A 21,296-nucleotide genomic window follows, 5' to 3' on the forward strand; every position below is an offset into this window, starting at 1 on the left:
CAGGCAAGCCACACTCAGATAGGAAAGGGTAAGAAACACCCACCTATGATACAGAATAATGCCTGGAGCAAAATGAGGTGGGTGATATTTGTTCTTGTTTTTTAAGGATCTTACACGGGAATCGCAGTTGGTGATGAGGGAAGGGGAAGAGGGCATTCCAGGCAGAGGGACTGGAATAAGCTGAGAAGAGGTGGCAGTAGGACGCCTCTTGGAAGGTGTAGGGATAGATAACTCTTTATTGATGGGAACTTGTGGGGTGAAGTAGGAAATAAAACTGAAATATGTTATTGCTTTGCTGCTAGGTTTTAAGCCTAGATTTCATTTTAAATATATTGAAAAGGGAAACTGTGAGGGCATTTAGTATAGTATATATTCATAAGCATACATTAAGCTTGTGCTAGTTCCAGAAAACATTTGGTGGGCTTTTACCATTAGATTACGTCTGAGGTAGTCTGAGACCTTACCTGGAATGACATCCCTGGGAATTCATGGAAAATTCTAGTGAGCTTCCTGTTCAATTCTGAAGTTACTCCGAGAGTAGGAGTGATAGTCATTTACCACTCTTCATTTAAGGCCCTTTCTTCTTGCACTTAGTTTCCAGGCCCCTTCAGAACAGTTAAATTTGACCTTCAGGGAGTCTTGACTAATTCTCCTCAGTCTGGGCGAGGTGTCTGTTCTGTGTGCAGCCAGAGTGCTTTCTACTTTGGAAACACTTGTACCTGTTTCTGTGTTTTGTGTATATGTCTCTCCCCTACAACGTAGGTGCTCTGTAAACGTTGCTGGATGTCTGAATGAATTTTACACATCCTACACTGAAGTAAGTTTGTTATGTTCTAGTATGAAGGTGAGGGGAAAAAGAAAAAGTGGAGAGGAGGGAAGGTGTTGAAATTGAAAATAAATGAAATAAAAACTACGAAGGGAAAAAAATATGGATACATCTACAGAAAACTGAAGAACATGCCAATGGAAAAAAATAGGACAACCAATTAGGAAAAAGACAGCAAATATGACAAACAGCTAATGTCATTACTATAAAATTGCTCATGAAAATTAAAGGGAATGTGTCATAGAAAATTGGCAAAAGAATTAACTTCAAGGGAAAAAAATGTATCTGAAAAAGAGTTCAAATTCACTATTATCTTTCAGACCTCTGCATCACTGTTTACTCAGCACTCTCATCTTGTCTAGGTTGTATCTCCCACCAACTCCCACTATTTTCCTTGACCCTTCACGACCTCTAATCTGATCTCTCTAGTGCAGTTGGCTGGCATGCTGTCTTCAAAACATAAATCTGATCATGTGACCTCCCCACCCCTTTCTTGAAACCTAGGTGGTAGCTCCGTTGGTTTTGGTGAAGAGCATCTAAATAAGGCCAGTCTCTCCCCTTGTGTCAGATATACCACGTCCTCCTCAGTCTCTGTGCTTCAGCTGCGCTGGCCGTGCTCCACTGTCCAGCACAGCACCCTATAGATCCTTTTGCACATGGTGTTCCTTTTACCCGAAGCTCTTTTTCCTCTCGTTATTACATTTCATACTTCTACTTTACTTTTCACTTTTTCAGGGAAACCTTTCTTGACTTTCATTTACCCTCTTTATAAGCTCTTGTTGCACCATTTATTTAGCACTTCTGGTCATTGTTCTGTGTGTGTGCGCGTGAGAGAGATTTCTTATGCCCTCTGCATGTCAATACATTTTTGCTTACTGATCATATCCTCAGTGCTTATCTGTTGAATGAAAACTGGAGGCATTATTTTTATGATCCTTAATAGCTCAATTTTCTTCGTACTGCAAGCTTCCCTAGGAGAGTACTAGCTCTTGGAATCATTTTTTCCTAAGAACCCTGGGGCTTTGTTTCAGCCTAATTAAAATGCAAGGCAGAGTCAGTGCATCACCAGAGGAGGCCGGCTGTTGGTTGGCTGGCAGACAGCCGACTGAGGGTCAGTTCACAGGAGCGTTTACCTTTACATTTGCTCTCAGCTTTGTATATCGGACACATGTTATCAGTGTCACCCCACAAGTATAGGTCATTCTCTCAAAAGCAAATTCACATTGGCCATAAGCTTATAGAAGTCTATGTACATGAGAAAGCTAGTTTATTAAGAACCATATGTAATGTAGATAGGAGTGTTCATATTTTAAAACACATTATTTTCCTTTCCTTTGACTTACATTAGCTGCTTGGCAGGTAGAACCACAGAAAGGGTTTTGTTTTAGTTGCATGATTCAGTGTTTAGTTATGACACATCTGTCCCCATTATTGAGTTATTATGGTACAAATTGGATTTCTTAGGGCTCTGAGCAGGGAATCTCTTCTTGGAATCTCCTTGAGTTGTGTATCTGCCAGCTTTTGCTCTTTGTGGTTCCCTTTTTGTGTCATTGCCTACTGAAGAGGTGATGCAGGTTACATCACCAGGCTAACTGAGGGCATCTGCTCGGCTGGGTTCTCGGTGGCACCTCCCTTCCGGCAGCTGTTGTGTACGCTCCTGTGTGCAAGTCCTCACTCCTCCGCCTGCTCTCATAGATTATATTAAATGCATCCTTTTGCTGTTTGGAGGCGCTCAGCTTGGGCTTGTCAGTCTTAGTGATGACCTACAAATTTGTCTTCAGTTTCGGTCTTCATGTTTTTTCCTGTCGTTTCTCTTTCATTTTATTTCTTCTGTGTCAGCACATAGGATTTCCATTATTATGCCACTGTTTTCTCCCACTCATTTAATTTCTCTTTCCTTCCTGTCCACCCCATCAAAATCATACTTTTTCAGATTTCTAACAGTGATAGTTCTGTGTGCTTTTGGTTGAAGAATAAAAAAAAAAACACTGGTCTTCAAACAGTGCATAGCCTTCTGATGATACTGGGTATTTTAGGCCTGTTTGTTAACTTTTGGGTTTTCTGTCAACCAGCTTCCTAGTAGGTGCAAATTCATTGTCAACCTTTTAAATCCTAACTGAAAGGCTATTGGTAGCTAGCAAGCTGTCAGTGGAACAAAAATGTAAATGCTCCGAAGAAACTAAGTCCTTGAGGTGAGTGGGTGGTAGAAAAATAAAACTAACTCCATTTTTACATAAAGTGAATATACTTAGATTTTTCAATATACTGAGCTTTTCAAAATTTCTTACCGCCTACCCACTGGTACTCTAAAAGTCAGTATACGTACTGGGAAAAAAAGGCTAGGAAAGCATTTTTTGGCAGCATGAAACTAAGTGCATGAAACATTCCCTTTGCTTTTAAGAAATTCCTGATGCAGTAGTAGCAACCGTAGGACTCCTTACATTGGAATTGTAAAGTTGGAGTCTAGTTCTCCCGTGATTGGAATGCAGTGCAGCTGAGGACCAACTCTGCGATTTATTAGTTAAGTTTGTTTTACAGTGGTTAGCAAATGCTGTGTAGTTACCTCATGCAACAGCAGGGTATAGCACTTAGAAACATTTGTTAATATATTTTAATGCATAATTTATCACTTGTTATGAATTATTGTATGAATGATGTAATTTTCAAAAAAATGTCATAAATCCCTAATATGTTGCTTATAAAATGTAGCAATTCTTTTTTAGTTAAACCTAGTCTAAATGACTTTACATTGATACACATGTTTTATTAATTGAGATACGTACAATAAAATGCACAAATCTTAATGTACAGCTTGAGGAATTTTGACGTGTATATATTCATGTCACTGTCAGTGAGATCAAGATATCAGACATTCTAACTAATTTTTCCCCTTTTGTCTATTTCACCCATTCCCCTATCTCCTTCCCCGTGGCAACCATCAGTGTCTTCTGTGTGTTTATGGCTCTGTTTCTGTTTTGTTTGTTTGTTCATTTGTTTTGTTTTTAGGTTCCACATACAGTATTTGTCTTTGTCTTATTTCACTTAGCTTAATATCCTCTAGGTCCATCTATATTGCAAATGGTGAAATTTCATTCATTTTTATGACTGAGTAATACTCCATTATGTACATATGTACCTCATGTTCCTTATCCATTTGTCTGGTGATGGACACTTACATTGCTTTCATATTTTGGCTATTGTAAATGATACTGCAGTGAAACATAGGTGTGCATGTATCTTTTTGAAAGAGTGATTTTGTTTTCTTCAGGTTAAATTCCCAGAAGTGGAATTACTAGATTGTATGGTATTTTTCATTTTTTGAGAAACCTCCATACTGCTTCCCATAGTGGCTGCACTAACTTACATTCTCATCAACAATTTAGGAGAGTTCCCTTTCTCCACATCCTCTCCAATTCTTGTTATTTCTTGTGTTCTTGATATTAGTAGCCAGTCTGACTGGTGTGAAGTATCTCATTGTGATTTTGATATGCATTTCTTGATGATTAGTGATGTTGAGTATCTTTTCATGTCTGTTGGCCATCTACATGCCTTCTTCGGAAAAATGTCTATTTGGGTACGGTGCACACTTTTTAATTGGATTACTTGTTATTCTTCTGGAGTTGAGTTGTACAAGTTTTTTAATGTATTTTATTAGCCCCATATTGGATATATAATTTGCAGATACATTCTCCCATACAGTAGGCTGCCTTTGCATTTTGTTGGTGGTTTCCTTTGCTGTGCAGAAGCTTTTTAGTTTGAAGTAGTCCCACTTGTTTATTTTTGCTTTGGTTCCCTTGCTTGGGGAGACATGTCCCCCCCAAAATTACTAATTTCAAGAGCTTTCTGCCTGTGTTTTCTTCTAGTTCTATTAAAGCTATGTTTTGTAGTTTCAGGTTTTATATTTAGGTGTTTAATCCATTTTGAGTGTGGTGTAAGACAGTGGTCCGGTTTTTGGATGTGGTGTAAGACAGTGGTCCGGTTTCATTCTTTTGCATGTAGCTATCCAATTTTCCCAACATTTACTGAAGAGACTCTTTACAGTGTGATTTTTTTCTAAATGGATCTAACTTTGAAACAAATTCTAAGGAGATTAACATATCTAGTGGGAAAGAAACATGATTACTTTGCATTCTGTTAGTGTATTCTCTGCACTTGAAACAGTGAATGAACAGGTGAGTATTGCAAACTTTCTGGTTATTGATTTAACAAATGTTTATTGAACAGTTACTATTGAATCCACTGTGTTAGGTGGTAAGATTCAGTGTTGAGTAAAACCAGATTCTTGACCTTCATGGAATTTATAACCTGCTGGAAGAAAGACACATTAAACATAATTAGATTAAAAGTAAAATTAAACTAAATTAAACTAAAAGTTTCAGTCATGATAAGTTCTAGTAGCACTCTAAGGGCTCATAAATGAAATGTTTTACCTTCTCCAGGAGGCCAGAAAATATTTCTCTGAGAAATGACAGTTGAGCCAACATCAGAAGGATAAGATGTTTATAAGCTAACTTGGGGAGAAAGAGCATTCATACTGGAGAATATTGCACATGTAAAGACTTGGAGGTTGATGTGATCATGGCTAGTATGAAGGAATAAAAAAGGCCCGTGTGACCATCCTAAGAGCAATTGGAAACCACTGGGGAGAGTTAAGTAAAAGTGTGACATCGGATCTGCATGTTAAATAATGTATTATGACTGAACTGTGGATAAGTGGGAAGGGACAAGTGTGAGTTGGAAATAATTTTCAACACACTCAAGAGGAAATACCAGGTAGGCAGTTGCAGTTGTGTATTTAGATCTGGACTAAAAAAGAGATCTCAGACAAAGGTAGAAACTTTTGAGTCATCTTTGGTTAGGTGACAAATTAAAACAATATATATATGTACATCTTTAGGGTTCAAAAGTATATTTTGAAAAGAAGAGTTAGCCTTGAAATCATGACTGATTAGAGGTCTGTGAGCCTTAGAAAACCGAGATGGAGTGTGTAGAGAGGAGGGAGGAAAACCAGGGGAGTGATCTCTCCTGGAAACCAAGGACCGAGTGTTTCAAGGAGGAGAAGGCAGTCAGCAGTGTCCAATGCTGCTCAGATGTCAAGTAAATGAAGTCTGAAAACTTCCTGTTGAATATTGTGATAGCTTTAAGTGGACCATTGGGAAGGGAAACTGGAATTATGTGGAATGCAGGATATAGGTTGAACTCTTAACAGCTTAGCTCTGAGGCAGTTGAGGAGAGATGGTGCTCCCAGTAAACTTTGTAGTGTGGATGTTTTGTTGTGTCTTTAGTGAAGATGATCCTGGCATGAATAAAAATCACTGGGAGACATCCATTTAAAGAGATGGATAGTACTAGAGGAAAGGAATAGTCTATAGAAAGGGTTCTAGGAAGGCAGAAAGGGATGAGCTCCCAAAACACAATTAGGAGACTAACCTGACATGTGTAGGGGTATTTCTTATAACTTTATTTATTATTACAGGATGAAGATGCAAGTAAATTTGTATTTGTGGTAATAAAAAATGATGGTTCCCACAATGAGATATCACCTCACACCAGTAAGGATCGCCACCATCCAAAAGACAAACAACAACAAATGTTGGCGAGGTTGTGAAGAAAGGCGAACCCGCCTACTCTGCTGCTTGGAATGTAAATTAGTTCAACCATTGTGGAAAGCTGTATGGAGGTTCCTCAAAAAGCTCAAAATACACATACCATTGACCCAGGAATTCCACTTCTAGGAATTTACCCTAAGAATGCAGCGGCCTAGTTTGAAAAAGACAGGTGCACCCCTATGTTTATCGCAGCACTATTTACAATAGCCAAGAAATGGAAGCAACCTAAATGTCCATCAGTAGATGAATGGATAAAGAAGATGTGGTACATATACACAATGGAATATTATTCAGCCATAAGAAGAAAACAAATCCTACCATTTGCAACAACATGGATGGAGCTAGAGGGTATTATGCTCAGTGAAATAAGCCAGGCTGAGAAAGACAAGTACCAAATGATTTCACTTATATGTGGAATATAAGAACAAAGGAAAAACTGAAGGAACAAAACAGCAGCAGAATCGCAGAACCCAAGAAAGGACTAACAGTTACCAAAGGGAAAGGGACTGGTGAGGATGGGTGGGAAGAGCGGGAGATCGGGGGGAATAAAAAGGGGACCTTACAGTTAGCATGATTAGCATGTGTAATGTGGGATGTGCAACAGAGAGAAGACAAGTAGTGATTTTACAGCATCTTACTATGCTGATGGACAGTGACTAATGGGGTATGTGGGGAGGAGTTGGTGAAGAGGGGAGTCTAGTAATCATAATGTTCCTCATGTAATTGTAGATTAATGATACAAAAAAAAATGATGGTTCCCATCTGGTATTTATTTTCTCCATGAAATTGAAAAAAAGAAGAAGGTCAGATGTTTTAGGAAAGCACACAAAGGCTTAACATAGTCATTGTAGAGTGTATTGACCAATAAAGTCCAGTAGAGTCGCTAGGAAGTGTAGAGGCCAGTCAAAGTTAGCCCTGGGGGATTTGTCGTAGAATCTCAAGTATTTCCTGCCTACTGGAGTGCTGTGAAAAAAAAGACTCAGAATGTTACTTTCATCCAGGATTAACCAGACGGAGTTTAAGGTATTGGCAAGTGTTGATCATGTATCCAAACTTGATAAAAGGAAAATTAAAAGGCCTAACCATTTGAGAGAAGGTGAAAGGGGTCAGTGAACTGGTGGTTTCAGTGAAGTCACAGACCGTTGTGGTGGATGAAGTTGAATAAGCAAGCTGATGGAAGTTGTGCTCTCATTGTGGAGTATTTGAATTCATGATTTTAGAAATGGAGTAGTTATTAGTGATGACAAGAGCTACAGTGTGACCATGGAATTGTGGGTGGCTGAAATGGAAAAGATTAGGTCATTAGAAAAGAGGAAGTCAAGAAGTGAGGATGTAATATCAGATGGGTTATTCAAGTGCACATCTACCCAGAATGATGGCAAAACTTAGGATGGAGAGAAATTGTAAATTGGTTGCCAATATGTTCAGTGGATAAGGGATGAATGGTACTAATAGGAGATAAGAGAAGCTGTTAAGCCTAAATCCAAGAGCCTTGAAGAAACAGAATGAGATTGATAATACTATTTGGGTGAGAAGAATTTGAGGGCTTGTGTGTGCCAGGCACTCTTGCAAGGCACAGAAAACACTGTGTAAATACTGCAAGGCCCTGTCCTCTGAGAGGCTCTCAGACTGTAGAAGAAGGCAGCCACATGTACAGTTAGTGACAGTACAGTAAGATCCTACCTTCAAAGTATAGAGGGAACCTCAAGGAAGAACAGGTTATGTGTAGCTGAAGAAATCATTGAAGGTTTCACAGGAGAGATTATATCTGAACTGAAGTTTATGTACTTCCTCAAGTGGAGAAGGAGAAGGACATTTCAGGAAGAATTGTAAGATTTATGGCTCCTAACAATGACAGACGAACATAAACTCAAAGTGATAGCATCCCTTCTCGTAGTAAGCACTGTCGTAATACAGAGTTCTTTATCATTATAATATCTCCATCTCTTTGGCCATAGTTCTGTTTTTTTGTTCTAGAGTTCAACATTGTTCTCTAATGGGATGATTCAAAGCATGTATCTGGTGTGTGTATGTCCTTGTGTCTTTGGTGTTTCTTTTAAAGTTACACTTGAAATACTATATTACCAAAAGTAAATGCGGAGGTGCTCTATAAATAAATACAATACAATTCTTTGACATAATTTGCTAGTGTTGTTACAAACACTCCTTCAGGAAATTAAATGTCCTCATTATGGGTGAAGTTCTGTTTTAAACCACAAGGACACAAAGATGAACATGATGGTCTCTGACCTCAGGGAACTCATCGTTTATTATGATTCAGGAACAGGTACGGGTGATATCAATATACTAACCACAGGGAATGCTATGACCTTTTGAAAAATCACAACTTATTTCTCTTAAATCCTCAGACATGTTTTTAGAATGTTGATTTATTCCTTGGCTGTTTATGGAAGATGTTTGATTTCATCAAGCTGAATATAGATAAACAAAAATTTTGTTCTATTGGTAATCTATAATAAGACTCAAAACAAACTATGTTTCCTCTTGAATTAAGAGCCTTCCTAATTTTGGCTTTATTCCTCACAGGTTGTGAAGATGAGAAAAGAAGTGAAGAGAATCTGGTTTTTTATCTGAAAACTTGTCGGGAGTGTGAGCAGACTGGAGTCAAAAAAGTAAGTCACTTAAACTAATGGTCCCGGGACTAATAAAATGTGAAAAGTTGTTTTTTTTCAGTATTTACAAAAGTGAAGTGTGGGACCTAGAGGAATAATTAAATATCTTACTCATGCAGCACTTTGTTTTATATGTGGAAAGGATGTGAGTGAGACAAAACATGCTGTGTCATTATGTCATTATATGGTTTGGACCTTATTTACTTTAAAATATGTGATGAATTCTTCTGATTTTTTCCAAAACTCTCCTTTCTGCCATTTTGGAATGAAAGCCCTTTGGGGTTGTTTATGTGTTTTATGTTATTGGAAGTTACTTTAAGATGTTGCTATAGTTTAACAAATGTACTAATACTTTGGATCCTTTACAAAGATTTTATATCACTTTAGTCCTTAAATTGGTGATTAATTTGAAATTCTCAGTGTCTTGTGGAAGTGCTTATGAAAACAACGTGTTCCTAATATTTTTGAAAATGTACTTTGTAATTTTAGTTTCAGTAGTATTAGAGGAAAAATATGCTATTTATAGTTTTTATGCTTTAAGATGTGATTTACTCCTGATTAATTTCTTGTTCCTTCTTAATAAATATTTCAGAAGATAGCCTTGCTCTCCAGTATAGTCAGATTTTTAACTTGGATATTCCATTAACTCCAGAGAGCAAGTTTTCATTTAATAAAATTTAATTCAACCTTTAATTATAGCTTATGAAATTTGTTTTATGTTAAAACCAAGTGTTATCAATCTGTTAATTAAAAAATATTATTTGGCCATCCTATTACGGAATAAAAGGCAAACTGTTAATGTTAATAGTCATTAATATAAAGCTGGGACAATGCTTCTTTTTGCCAAAAACTTGAATTTGTTGATGGAATTGAGTTTGTTGAGGACAGTACAGGATGACAGAGTGTTATTTAGAGATTTATTATGCCTTTTAAAAGAAATGAAATTTTTCATTTGATATGATAAGAGAAATGCTTTTCTTGGCTACATATTGTATTATCTGCATGGGCACTGAAGATGCACTGTTAAAAAACCAAAGATGAGCACAACGATTGCTTGAAGAAATCCCTGCCGTGAAGGTAAGGACTTACTACATGGTTGTGTGCATGTGTGTTGGATCCATGTGTCCTGTCAGCCTGCAGTTTGTGGGTATGCATGGGGTAGGGGTAAGTGGTGTTATTTACTTGAGTATTAGTTGGAGTTGACTAAGACTTATTTATAGGGGTCTGTTTATTGCAGAATGTAGGACATTTAGAAAATTGTAATGTTTAAGCTTGCATTCTTTCATGTTTTTTCTAGATTTTGTTAAAGTGCTAGACTAATTTGAGCCAAACAATGCCAAACTAAACTCATCTATGTTTAATGATGCCTCATGCCTAAGGTTTTTGTTTTTACTGTAATGTTAGCCATAAAGTCTAAGAAGTTCAAGCATTGAATGTTCATGCTGTTTGGTAATGTGGATGGTGATATTGGAGGCTGACATCATGCTTTGCTATTGCCAACTCAATAAATTTTTGTGTGGTGGTGTCAGTATTTATTCAGCTCTGTAGGAACTTGAAATAAAATTAGTGTTGGATCAAAATGATCCATGTTTTTGTTCCTTTCAGCCAGACTCTTCACTAGCATAATTTTTAGGTCTTCTCACTGCTGTTACTTTGTGGAAACTTTCATTTACCAAGTGACATACTATTAAATGTCTGGGAGACTGTTTTATTGCAGAACTTAAAAACAGCATTTGGTACCAACAATTATCTTAATTGTAGCGTCATTTTGCATATATATTTGACTTACATTTTGGTATTCAAAGTTTTGAGATAGATAAGAAAGCAAGATAATTCTCCAATAATATTTTAATTGAGTTAGATTTTCAAACTTCTCACCATGTTTTCCTTTTGAAGAGATGATTAAGTGTTTTATAGGACAAAATTACCACAGTGAGTCTGAGTGGAAGGTGTAGGACATGGTTTTTCTTTGGTGTGAGGTACGTTTTTTGTGAGGTGTTTTCATGTGTTTTATTTTCATGATACTGCAGAATTCATAGAATCCATTTGATGCATAATTCTCAAAGCTCCAACCCCCTTCTTATCAAGGCATTCAGTAACAATATCCTATATTTGACTTCTGATTAACATTTGTGTCAATTTGGGTTACACATTATTTAGGCCTTTTCATATACTGTTTTTTCCCCTATAAAATCCCGATAGAAATAAAGTCTCCAGAGACCTTTGTTCTGAGGACAACACTGAGACGGGAATCACGATTCATCCTTTTGCCTCTTACACTTGCTCTTAGCCGAGGCCCTCACTAAATTACATTCCTTTACCTAGATTTTTCCACATAATTTCTTCTTTATAGTTTATAATCATAGTCCTAAATTATCCAGAGGCTTAGAACTACTATACAATTGCTGATTTTATTTTATCATGGAAGGATGCATTATATATAATAAGGCTATGTGCACTGTGTGAAGAGTTTGAGAACAGAAGAATCATTACTCTTTAGAATACTTTCCTTCTGTAACTCTCAGTAGTTGCTTTAATTTAATTAATTAAAAAAGGAAATCCTATTTGATCTTTACGTGGAAGTTTTTTTTTCTTTCTCCACAACCTCGCCAACATTTGGAAGTTTTTTTTTTCTTATCCTTAAATTTCATCCGCAGTAAGGAATCAGGCTCAGTCATAGAGTTCATAGGTCTTTAAGACCTTTTTGGAAAAGTTTTTGTGTTGTAGCCTCATAGAAAGCTAAATTTCATAGCCTGTTTCTTCCTTGAATTCATAAAATTAGTAGTGTATATATTCTTTGAATTCATGGTAGTGGTTAGGGTAGTCTAGATGGGTTGGTGTGACTTCAGCACTTTTTATAATATTATTTGAAAATTGCATTAAGTTTAAATGTAGAAACCAGAATAAAAAGACTACGAGGAAGACTGTGTTTGGTTTCGTTACATGTCAAATTTCATTTCTTATTCATGGTTCTTTTACAAAATTGGTCTTCCTTTCTAAGAGAGGCAAATAGAGCATTTTTAAAAATTGAAAGTTCATTTGTAATTTGTTAAGGAAGCATTTTTCATGTACATGGGAATATCAAAGAAATGGTCACAAGACAGAAAACTCACAGTTTCAATGAAATCTGGAGAAAAACCTCTACTTACTCGTTTTTTCCAGATAGATTTTTTTCCTTGGCTCATATACAACAGTGTTTTTATTATTATTATTAAGGTTTTATTGATATACACTCTTCCAAAGGTTCCACATGAAAAAACAATGTGGTTACTACTTTACCCATATTATCAAGTCCTCAGCCATACCCCAGTGCAGTCACTGTACATCAGTGTAGTAAGGTGCCACAGATTCACTATTTGCCTTCTCCATTGGTCTTTGGGTCTGTTCTTGTGCCAGTACCAAATTGTCTTGATTACTGTGGCTTTGTAGTAGAGCTTGAAGTTGGGGAGCATAATCGCTCCAGCTTTATTCTTCCTTCTCCGGATTGCTTTGGCTATTCTGGGTCTTTTGTGGTTCCATATGAATTTTAGAACAATTTTCTCTAGTTTGTTGAACAATGTTGTTGGTATTTTGATAGGAATTGCATTGAATCTGTAGATTGCTTTAGGCAGGATGGTCATTTTGACAATATTAATTATTCCTATCCATGAGCACGGGATGTGTTTCCATTTATTGGTATCTTCTTTAATTTCCCTTATGAGTGTCTTGTAGTTTTCAGAGTATAGGTCTTTTACTTCCTTGGTTAGGTTTATTCCAAGGTATTTTATTCTTTCTGATGCAACTGTGAGTGGAACTGTTTTCCCGATTTCTCTCTTCTACTAGTTCATTGTTAGTGTATAGGAATTCTGCAGATTTCTGCGTATTCATTTTGTATCTTGCAACTTTGCTGAATTCAGATAGTAGTTTTGGAGTGGATTCATTGGGGTTTTTTTTGTGCACAATATCATGTCATTTGCAAGCAGGGACAATGTAACTTCTTCCTTTCGAATCTGGATGCCTTTTATTTCTTTGTGTTGTCTGATCGTCGTGGCCAAGACCTCCAGTACTATGTTGAACAGAAGTAGGGAGGGTGGGCTTCCTTGTATTGCTCCTGATCTTAAAGGAAAAGCTTTCAGCTTCTCACTGTTAAGTATAATGTTGGCTGTGGGTTTGTCATATATGGCCTTTGTTATGTTGAGGTACTTGCCCTCTTTACCCGTTTTGTTGAGCATGTTTATCATGAATGGGTGTTGAATTGTGTCAAATGCTTTTTCAGCATCTATGGAGATGATCATGTGGTTTTTGTGCTTCTTTTTGTTGATGTGGTGGATGATGATGGTGGATTTTCAAATGTTGTACCAGCCTTGCATCCCTGGAATAAATCCTACTTGATCATGATGGATGATCTTTTTGATGTATTTTTGAATTTGGTTTGCTAATATTTGTTCAGTATTTTTGCATCTATGTTCATCAGGGATAGTGATCTGTAATTTTCTTTTTTTTTGTGGTGTCTTTCCTGGTTTTGGTATTAGAGTGATGCTGGCCTCATAGAATGAGTTGGAAGTATTCTGTTTTCTTCTACTCTTTGGAAAACTTAAGAAGAATGGATATTAGGTCTTCACTAAATGTTTGGTAAAATTCAGCGGTGAAGCCATTTGGTGCAGAGGTTTTGTTCTTAGGTTTTTGATTACCAGTTCAATTTCATTGCTAGTATTTGGTCTGTTCAGATTTTCTGTTTCTTTCTGCGTCAACCTTGGAAGGTTGTATTTTGCTAGAAAGTTGTCCATTTCTTCTAGGTTATGCAGCTTGTTCGCATATTCTCTAATAATTCTTTGTATTTCTGTGGTGTCTGTGGCGATTTTTCATTTCTCATTTCTGATTCTGTTTATGTGAGTAGACTCTCTTTTTCTCTTGAGAAGTCTGGCTAGGGGTTTATCTGTTTGTTTATTTTCTCGAAGAACCAGCTCCTGTTTCCTTGATTCTTTCTATTGTTTTATTCTTCTCAATTTCATTTATTTCTGCTCTATTCTTTATTATGTACCTCCTTCTACTGACTTTGGGCCTCATTTGTTCTTCTTTTTCTAGTTTCATTAATTGTCAGTTTAGACTGCTCATACTGGATTGTTCTTTCCTGAGGTAGGCCTGTATTGCAGTATACTTTCCTCTTAGCAAGGCCTTGGCTGCATCCCACAGATTTTGCAGTGTTGAATTATTGTTGTCATTTGTCTCCATATATTGCTTGATCTCTGTTTTTATTTGGTCATTGATCCATTGGTTTTTTTAGGAGCATGTTGTGAAGCTTCCATGTGTTTGTGGGGGTTTTCCTTTTCTGTGCGTAATTTATTTCTAGTTTCATACCTTTGTGGTCTGAGAAACTGGTTGGTACAATTTCAATCTTTTTGAATTTACTGAGGCTCTGTTAGTGGCCTAGTATATGATCTGTTCTTGAAAATGTTCCATGTGCCCTTGAGAAGAATGTGTATTCTGCTGCTTTTGGGTGTAAAGTTCTGTAGATGTCTGTTAGGTCCGTCTGTTCTAATGTGTTGTTTAGTGCCTGTGTCTCCTTACTTATTTTCTGCCTGGTTGATCTGTCCTTCAGAGTGAGTGGAGTGTTGAAGTCTCCTAGAATGAATGCATTGCCTTCTATTTCCCCTTTTAATTCTGTTAGTATTTGTTTCACATATATAGATGCTCCTGTGTTCAGTGCATAGATACTTATAGTGGTTATTTCTTCTTGTTGGATTGACCCTTTTATCATTATGTAATGTCTTTCTTTGTCTCTTGTGACTTTGTTTTGAAGTCTATTTTGTCTGATAGAAGTACTGCAACTCCTGCTTTTCTCTCTGTATTGGTTGCATGAAATATCTTTTTCCATCCCTTCACTTTTATTCTGTGTACATGTTTGGGTCTAAAGTGAGTCTCTTATATTCAGCATGTAGATTGGTCTTGTTTTTTTATCCATTCAGTGACTATGTCTTTTGATTGGTGCATTCAGTCCATTTACATTGAGGATGACTAGCGATAGGTGTGTACTTATTGCCATTGCAGGCTTTAGATTCATGGTTACCAAAGGTTCAAAGTTCACTTCCATACTCTCTAAGAATCTAAGTTAACTCAGTTAATATACTGTTACAAACACAATCTAAAGGTTCTTTTTTTTCCTCCTCCTTTTTCTCACTCCTCCATTTTTTGTATATTAGGTGTCATATTGTGTACTCTTTATCTATCCTTTGATTGGTTTTGGGGATAGTTAATTCAGTTTTGCATTTGCTTAGTAATTAGCAGTTCTACTTTCTTTACTGTAGTTTCATTACCTCTGGTGACAGGTATTAAATCTTAGAAACACTTCCATCTACAGTAGTCCCTCCAAAATACATTGTAGAGATGGTTTGTGGGAGGTAAATTCTCTCAAATTTTGCTTACCTGGAACTTGTTTAATCCCACCTTTAAATTTAAATGATAATCTTGCCAGATAAAGTAGTCTTGGTTTCAGGCCCTTCTGCTTCATTGCATTAAATAGATCACGCCACTCCCTTCTGGCCTGTAAGGTTTCTGCTGAGAAGTCTGATGACAGCCTTATGGGCTTTCCTTTGTATGTGATCTTGCTTCTCTCTCTGGCTGGTTTTAATTGTCTGTCCTTATCCTGGACCTTTGCCAGTTGAATTACTATATGTCTTGGTGTTGTCTTCCTTGGGTCCCTTGTGTTGGGAAATCTGTGCACCTCCATGGCCTGAGAGACTATTGCCTTCCCCAGATTGGGGAAGTTTTCAGCAATTACCTTCTCAAAACACTTTCCCTTTCTGTCATTCTTCTTCTTCTGGTACCCCTACAATGCAAATACTCTTCCATTTGGATTGGTCACACAGTTCTCTCAATATTCTATCACTTTAGAGATTCTTTTTTCTCTCTGTGCATCAACTTCTTTGTATCCCTGTTCTCTAATTTCTATTACATTTATCATCTCCTCGACCATATCTAATCTGCTTTTAATACCCTCCATTGTGCTCTTCAACGATTGGATCGCTGACCGGAATTGATTCCTGAGTTCCTGAATATCTTTCAGTATGTCCATGAGCATGTTAATGATTTTTATTTTGAACTCCCTTTCTGGAAGATTCATAAGGTCAATGTCCTTTAGTCTTTCTCAGGAGTTGTATTCATAATTTTCCTCAGAAACAGGTTCCTTTGGTGGTTCATATTTGTATATGGTGCCCGCTAGTATCCAGAAGCTCTACTGTCTGGAGATGCTCAGCCCTGAAGGAATGTTCGGGGTCGCAGAGGAGGGATATTGGTGCCTGGGGGGAGGAAAGAGGTGTTTGCTCCTTCTCGGCCAGTATGCCTGTCTCCACAGCCTGAACCAGTGGCGCAAGCACACGTGTATAAGCCTCTATGCTTTGTGTTTGTAGTTGCTGTAGACAGATCTTCCCTCTGGCTGGCCTAACGACAGGGTAGGGTTTGCCGGGTTGTGAGCCAGATGGGTCTGGCCAGGAGAAAGGCGCAGTAGGCTGCGTGTCATGAAGGGGGGGTCCTTGGAGCTGTGTAGGCAGCCAGGGAGCTGGAGCACCTGAAGATCATGGAAGCTCCCAACCTGCTGGGCAGAGTGCACCGGGACAATTTTGTCTACCCATCCTTTCTCCTGAGCAGTAGGCTATGTGCAGTCATTGGCCCTTTAGCAGCCCTCTTGCTAAGGGCTTCCTTGTTAGGACGTCTCTCAGCCTGCCTGCCTTGCTTTTGTTCCAGAGCAGCCGGATATGGATACCTGCTTTCCACAAGTGGCTGGGATCTCAGTCCCTCCAGGAATTCAGCCTGTCTTAGCTTTCCAATCCACTAATCACGAGAGTATCATGAAAGCACCATGCAATGTAGGTTTGTGCTACCAAAGGGAGATAGGTGTTCACCTATCCAAGGCCTCCACTCCCTCCCTGCTCTGTTTCTCTTCCTCCCGCGGGTGAGCTGGGGTTGGGGAAGGGCTCGGGTCCTGCCGGGCCATGGGTCTGGTACGTTACCCTGTTCGGTGACGTCTGCTCTTTTCTCCAGGTGTGTGCAGTCTGACGCTGCCCTCTTTCCTCTTGCTCTCTCAGGATTAGTTGTATGAATGATATTTTCATATTATATGTGGTTTTAGGAGGAAGCCTCTGTCTCACCTCTCATGCTGCCATCTTTAATCTCCTCCACTTCCACTCTTCTAGGGCCTGATAAAGCCTGCGTACTCGCAGGAGGATGTCTTCCTGCCACAGTGTTTTTTGGTCTAGTGTCTAAATAGTCTCTTGATCCACCTCCAGCTCCAGCTCCAGCTCCACCTCGCCGCCTTCTCCTCTTCTTCCTCCTCCTCCACATCTGCCTCCCTCTCCTCCACCACATCTGCCTCCTTTCCCTCTTCCTCCACATCCTGTTGGGCTTTGCTCTCCAGACCAGACAGGCTGTCAGGCAGGTGTTCCTGTGCACATGAGGGGCTGGATGTTTTGGGGGCTCCTTCAGGCAAAGCAAATTCTTCCCCTCTGGTCTTCTTTGAGGCGGGCTCCAAGACTTGAGCCCTGTCCCATGAGACAGCCACACCTCTTTTCACCTGGACACACTGGCTGACGCGTGCCATTCCCAGATGTGGTGGAAAGGAGTCTTGGGCAGTAAGGCAGGAAGCTTCCCATTCCCCCACGACCTGGGGTTGAATCATCTCACGATGCCCAGTACTAGCAGTATCTGGAGGCAACTGAGGGGCTCCTGGGAAAGGAAATTTCAGACATGAGAAAACTAGAATAACTGTGTGAAGTCTGTAGGAGTTGAGACGGTCATGAGAGTGGAAGTATATACATATGTGAAATCACAGAATGCCATGAGACGTACATTTTATCTGGTTGTGATTATGTGGCACTGAGGGTGTGGAGGTCTGTGTATGTTCTGGGACATACCTGGTGAGAGTTTCTGACATTGGTAAGGGGGTGGTGAATGACGGCGTACATGTGTGTGTGGTGCACTAACACACATGAACAGGGATGGTACGTGTTCTTATTGTGAACCAGTTAAAGAAAGAGCAAGTTGGAGGAAGTGTGCTTGAGCTTCCCAGAAGGGCAGCTCCCTGAAGGGCTGAAGGCTTTCAGCTGAAGGTTTTGTGGGTGAAGTGGTAAGTGGAACAGAAAGACTGTATATGAAAGTGCATTCATTTCAGAGCATATGAGTTTTTGAGTGCTTAGGCTGGCTCTAATGAGGGAGGTAAAACAAGTTACCTGTGTGAAAGGGTGTACATTATTTACGGGTTAGCCTGTAGACAGCGGAGTCTGAGAACGATTGCATGAGCAGGGAAGGTGGAAGTGTGTATCTGTCTAACGCTCGTAGAGAATGGGAAGGACGCATCTGGAATGAAGGCGTGTGTATATGAGAGATACAGTGAAAAGAAGGAATAGTGGGGCTGTATCTGGTATGAAGGAATATAGGGTGTGTGTGTGTGTTTGTGTGAGTGAGTGAGTTTGTGCTGATCTGAGGGAAGAGGTTGTAATTGAATTCCCACACTGTTATAAGCACAGCCCACTATCTCACAGCTGTCCCAGTGTTCATATGGGGAACTGTCCTATCCTTGAAAGCACACCCCCAGTTTGTCCCTCTGCAGAGGCTTCAGTCTTAGTTCCTCTGCCCTGAAGCCCTTTCCTGTTTTTGAAGGGAAAGTGAAATGAGTAGGAACTGTGCTGAGCAGCTCCGCTGTTCATCCTTCCCAGCCTCTGTGATCTTCTCCCTTACCATCCTCAGCAGCATGAAGCTCTCCTGGAGAGGACACACAGGAGAAACACTCAGAGGCCGGGGACTCTTCTCCTGGTGTCTCACTGTGGCCTGGGACCAGCACACATGCCTTAGGCTCAGGAGAATCCTCTGGGGTGTTCTCGAATTCTGAGGAATGAATACAAAAAAACAGATGTGGCATTTTCTGGGATCTGCATCCATTCAAAAAAGACATGTTGAGTGGACAATCATGTTAGGCATTGAAACCCCCCCATGAAATTAAGCATTTGAAACTTCACTTGCTCCAAAATATAAGGAAACAACAATTATGAAAATTGTGTGTAGATGTCAGTGATATTGGGTATCTTGTATATGATATTTCTAAAGTTGTATACAGAATATCAAAAACAAGTGATTAAAATTGGGTATTAGCTCGTTTTTCCTCATGAGGAGTTATATAATTAGAGGACATGTGGTACTAGGTTTAAAAGAATTCTGCATGTCTGTCTGCCTGCCTATCTATCTAGATTGGTATCTATATTGATATAGAGAAAGATAGGGATGTCAGCATAAATATAAAGAGGTGTAGAGATACAGCATTTTCACAGGGAATTCCTGGGCAGTAGCCATGGTGCTGGAGGTGTTCAAAGGAAGACTCTACACACTTGCCCCAGACTCCTCTTCTGGGAATGGGTTTCTGTATTTCTCCAAGACTCTTAACCTCCCTATTCAGTTCTTTTAGAAACCTCTTTCAAAGGTTGCAGACACACCCACATGATACATTCCCGCCCATGGATTGGAAACAGACACCCTGGGCGCATGCATGAGCCGCCAGTGACTGTAAGGAAGAAAAGCCTTTCTCCCAACCTGCCCTTTTCCTGGACTTATCTTCATTTCACGGGTTCCAGAGGGGGACTTGGCCCAGGGCCTGGAATGCCCTTCCCCCTAGAGCTACAGTAGTTCTGACCATGTGACTAAGTTTTCTGCAGTGGGAAATGAGTGGTGAGGACACGTGCCCCAACCAGGCGTAGGCATGACGTCCTCCTCTGTGCCCTGCTGTGTTCTTCCCTTTTCTAGCTAACTGGATGTTGATAACTTGGGGTCTATTTGAAAGCTGAGTGTTAATGATACAAAGTTTCTATCAGCAGGGAGACTTGCCCTATTCCTTCACATATACTAATTGTTACTTAAGAAATAAATACATTCCTTCGGGTATTAGTTACTAAGGCCTAATCTATTCCAACTAATGAATCTACTCTGTTAGTGATATAATGAGTTTTGAGAAGCAAATAATTGGACCTGATACCTATTAAGCAAGCCATTATATTAGAAACTACTCTGTGTCTTCCCTTGGCTTATGTTTGCTATATAAGCCAAGGGAAGACACAGAGTCACCTCACACTCAGCACAACTATTTCAGTTTCGCGTTTTCCCAGAAGAGCCAAACTTTCTCAATTCAACTGTCATGGTTAAATGGTATTTGTGTGTGTGTGTGTGTGTCGTGCTGGTTTTTTTCTTAACATTTCATAAAGGAGCCTCACATTTATATCTCTACAGTCTAAGACAGTGAAAGAAAGGTCTCAATGTCTGAGATGATCTAAGAAATCAATTCATTTTCTGTATGACTTTACACTCTCATCCCTGCACCTCCAATTTTAGGTAGTCAGATATTTTTCCTCATTTTTCATTTACCTCTTTGAGGCACACTTTCTTCATTAACTGGAAAAAGTATTAATTGGAAAACTTGTAGCATTGTAAAAAAGAAAATAAAGGGAAATGCATTCTACAGGAAATACTATACCAATCAGTCACTCCATCTGTGGTACAGGAACCCAGAGCGGCACGATGTGGGGAGCACAGGTCCTGAGCCACAGAGACAAGGACCTGGTCTCGGGAACCTTCTCTCGGCCCTCAGATGATCTGGTCCCTGAGAACAAGCGGCGCACCCACACCTTCTCCTCCCTCCCGCCTTCCTGCCCTTTCTTTCCCATAAGTAGGAATCCTCACTCCTTTTTTCTTTAGAAGATGGTTTCTAGCTCCCCAGTGCTCAGAGAATATCACTGACACAAACCTCCTGACATCCTGGCAGCTTTGGGGGCACGTGTGGTTTCAGGGTGTTTCCTTTTTCGTTTGCACTTCATGGCTCAGCACCTCAGAGAGTGACCAAAATCAGGTGCCTTCCTCCCTGGAACTCTGCTGCCAGAGGTTCAAGTGATGACAGCCAAGAATCAAGTCAGTATATCGAAGAACAACAAGTGACTGCAGAGGCTCTCTCCTCACTCACTCACTCACTCACTGGCCTGCCGGTGCGTAAGTACACCAGTAGGGCCATTATGATATAAGTGAGACAGGGTTCTGTAGCATTCTGACACGTGCATCAGAGGAGACCACTGATGCGGGGGGGGGGAGGGGGAGCCTTTTACCCAACACAAACTCTACCATCAATTTGAATTTTTATCTTGCACTTCATATCAAAACTTGAGAACCAATGATATGAATTAAACAAAAGACAATTACTGTATGTATCTAGGGTAACCACAT

General features: G+C 39.4%; 1 protein-coding gene across 1 annotated transcript in view; it reads left to right on the forward strand.

The window, feature by feature from the left end:
- LOC140850368 (uncharacterized) overlaps nt 1-21,296 on the forward strand; it is a 119,920-nt gene that overhangs the window by 1,255 nt on the left and 97,369 nt on the right. Inside the window, exons 2-3 of the mRNA XM_073240562.1 lie at nt 6,303-6,469; nt 8,983-9,068. Of these exons, the coding sequence (XP_073096663.1) occupies nt 6,343-6,469; nt 8,983-9,068 (213 nt within the window). The 5' untranslated portion in view covers nt 6,303-6,342. The remainder of the gene's footprint in view (nt 1-6,302; nt 6,470-8,982; nt 9,069-21,296) is intronic.

The sequence above is a fragment of the Manis javanica genome, chromosome 7, assembly GCF_040802235.1.
Source record: "Manis javanica isolate MJ-LG chromosome 7, MJ_LKY, whole genome shotgun sequence".
Lineage (NCBI taxonomy): Eukaryota > Metazoa > Chordata > Mammalia > Pholidota > Manidae > Manis > Manis javanica.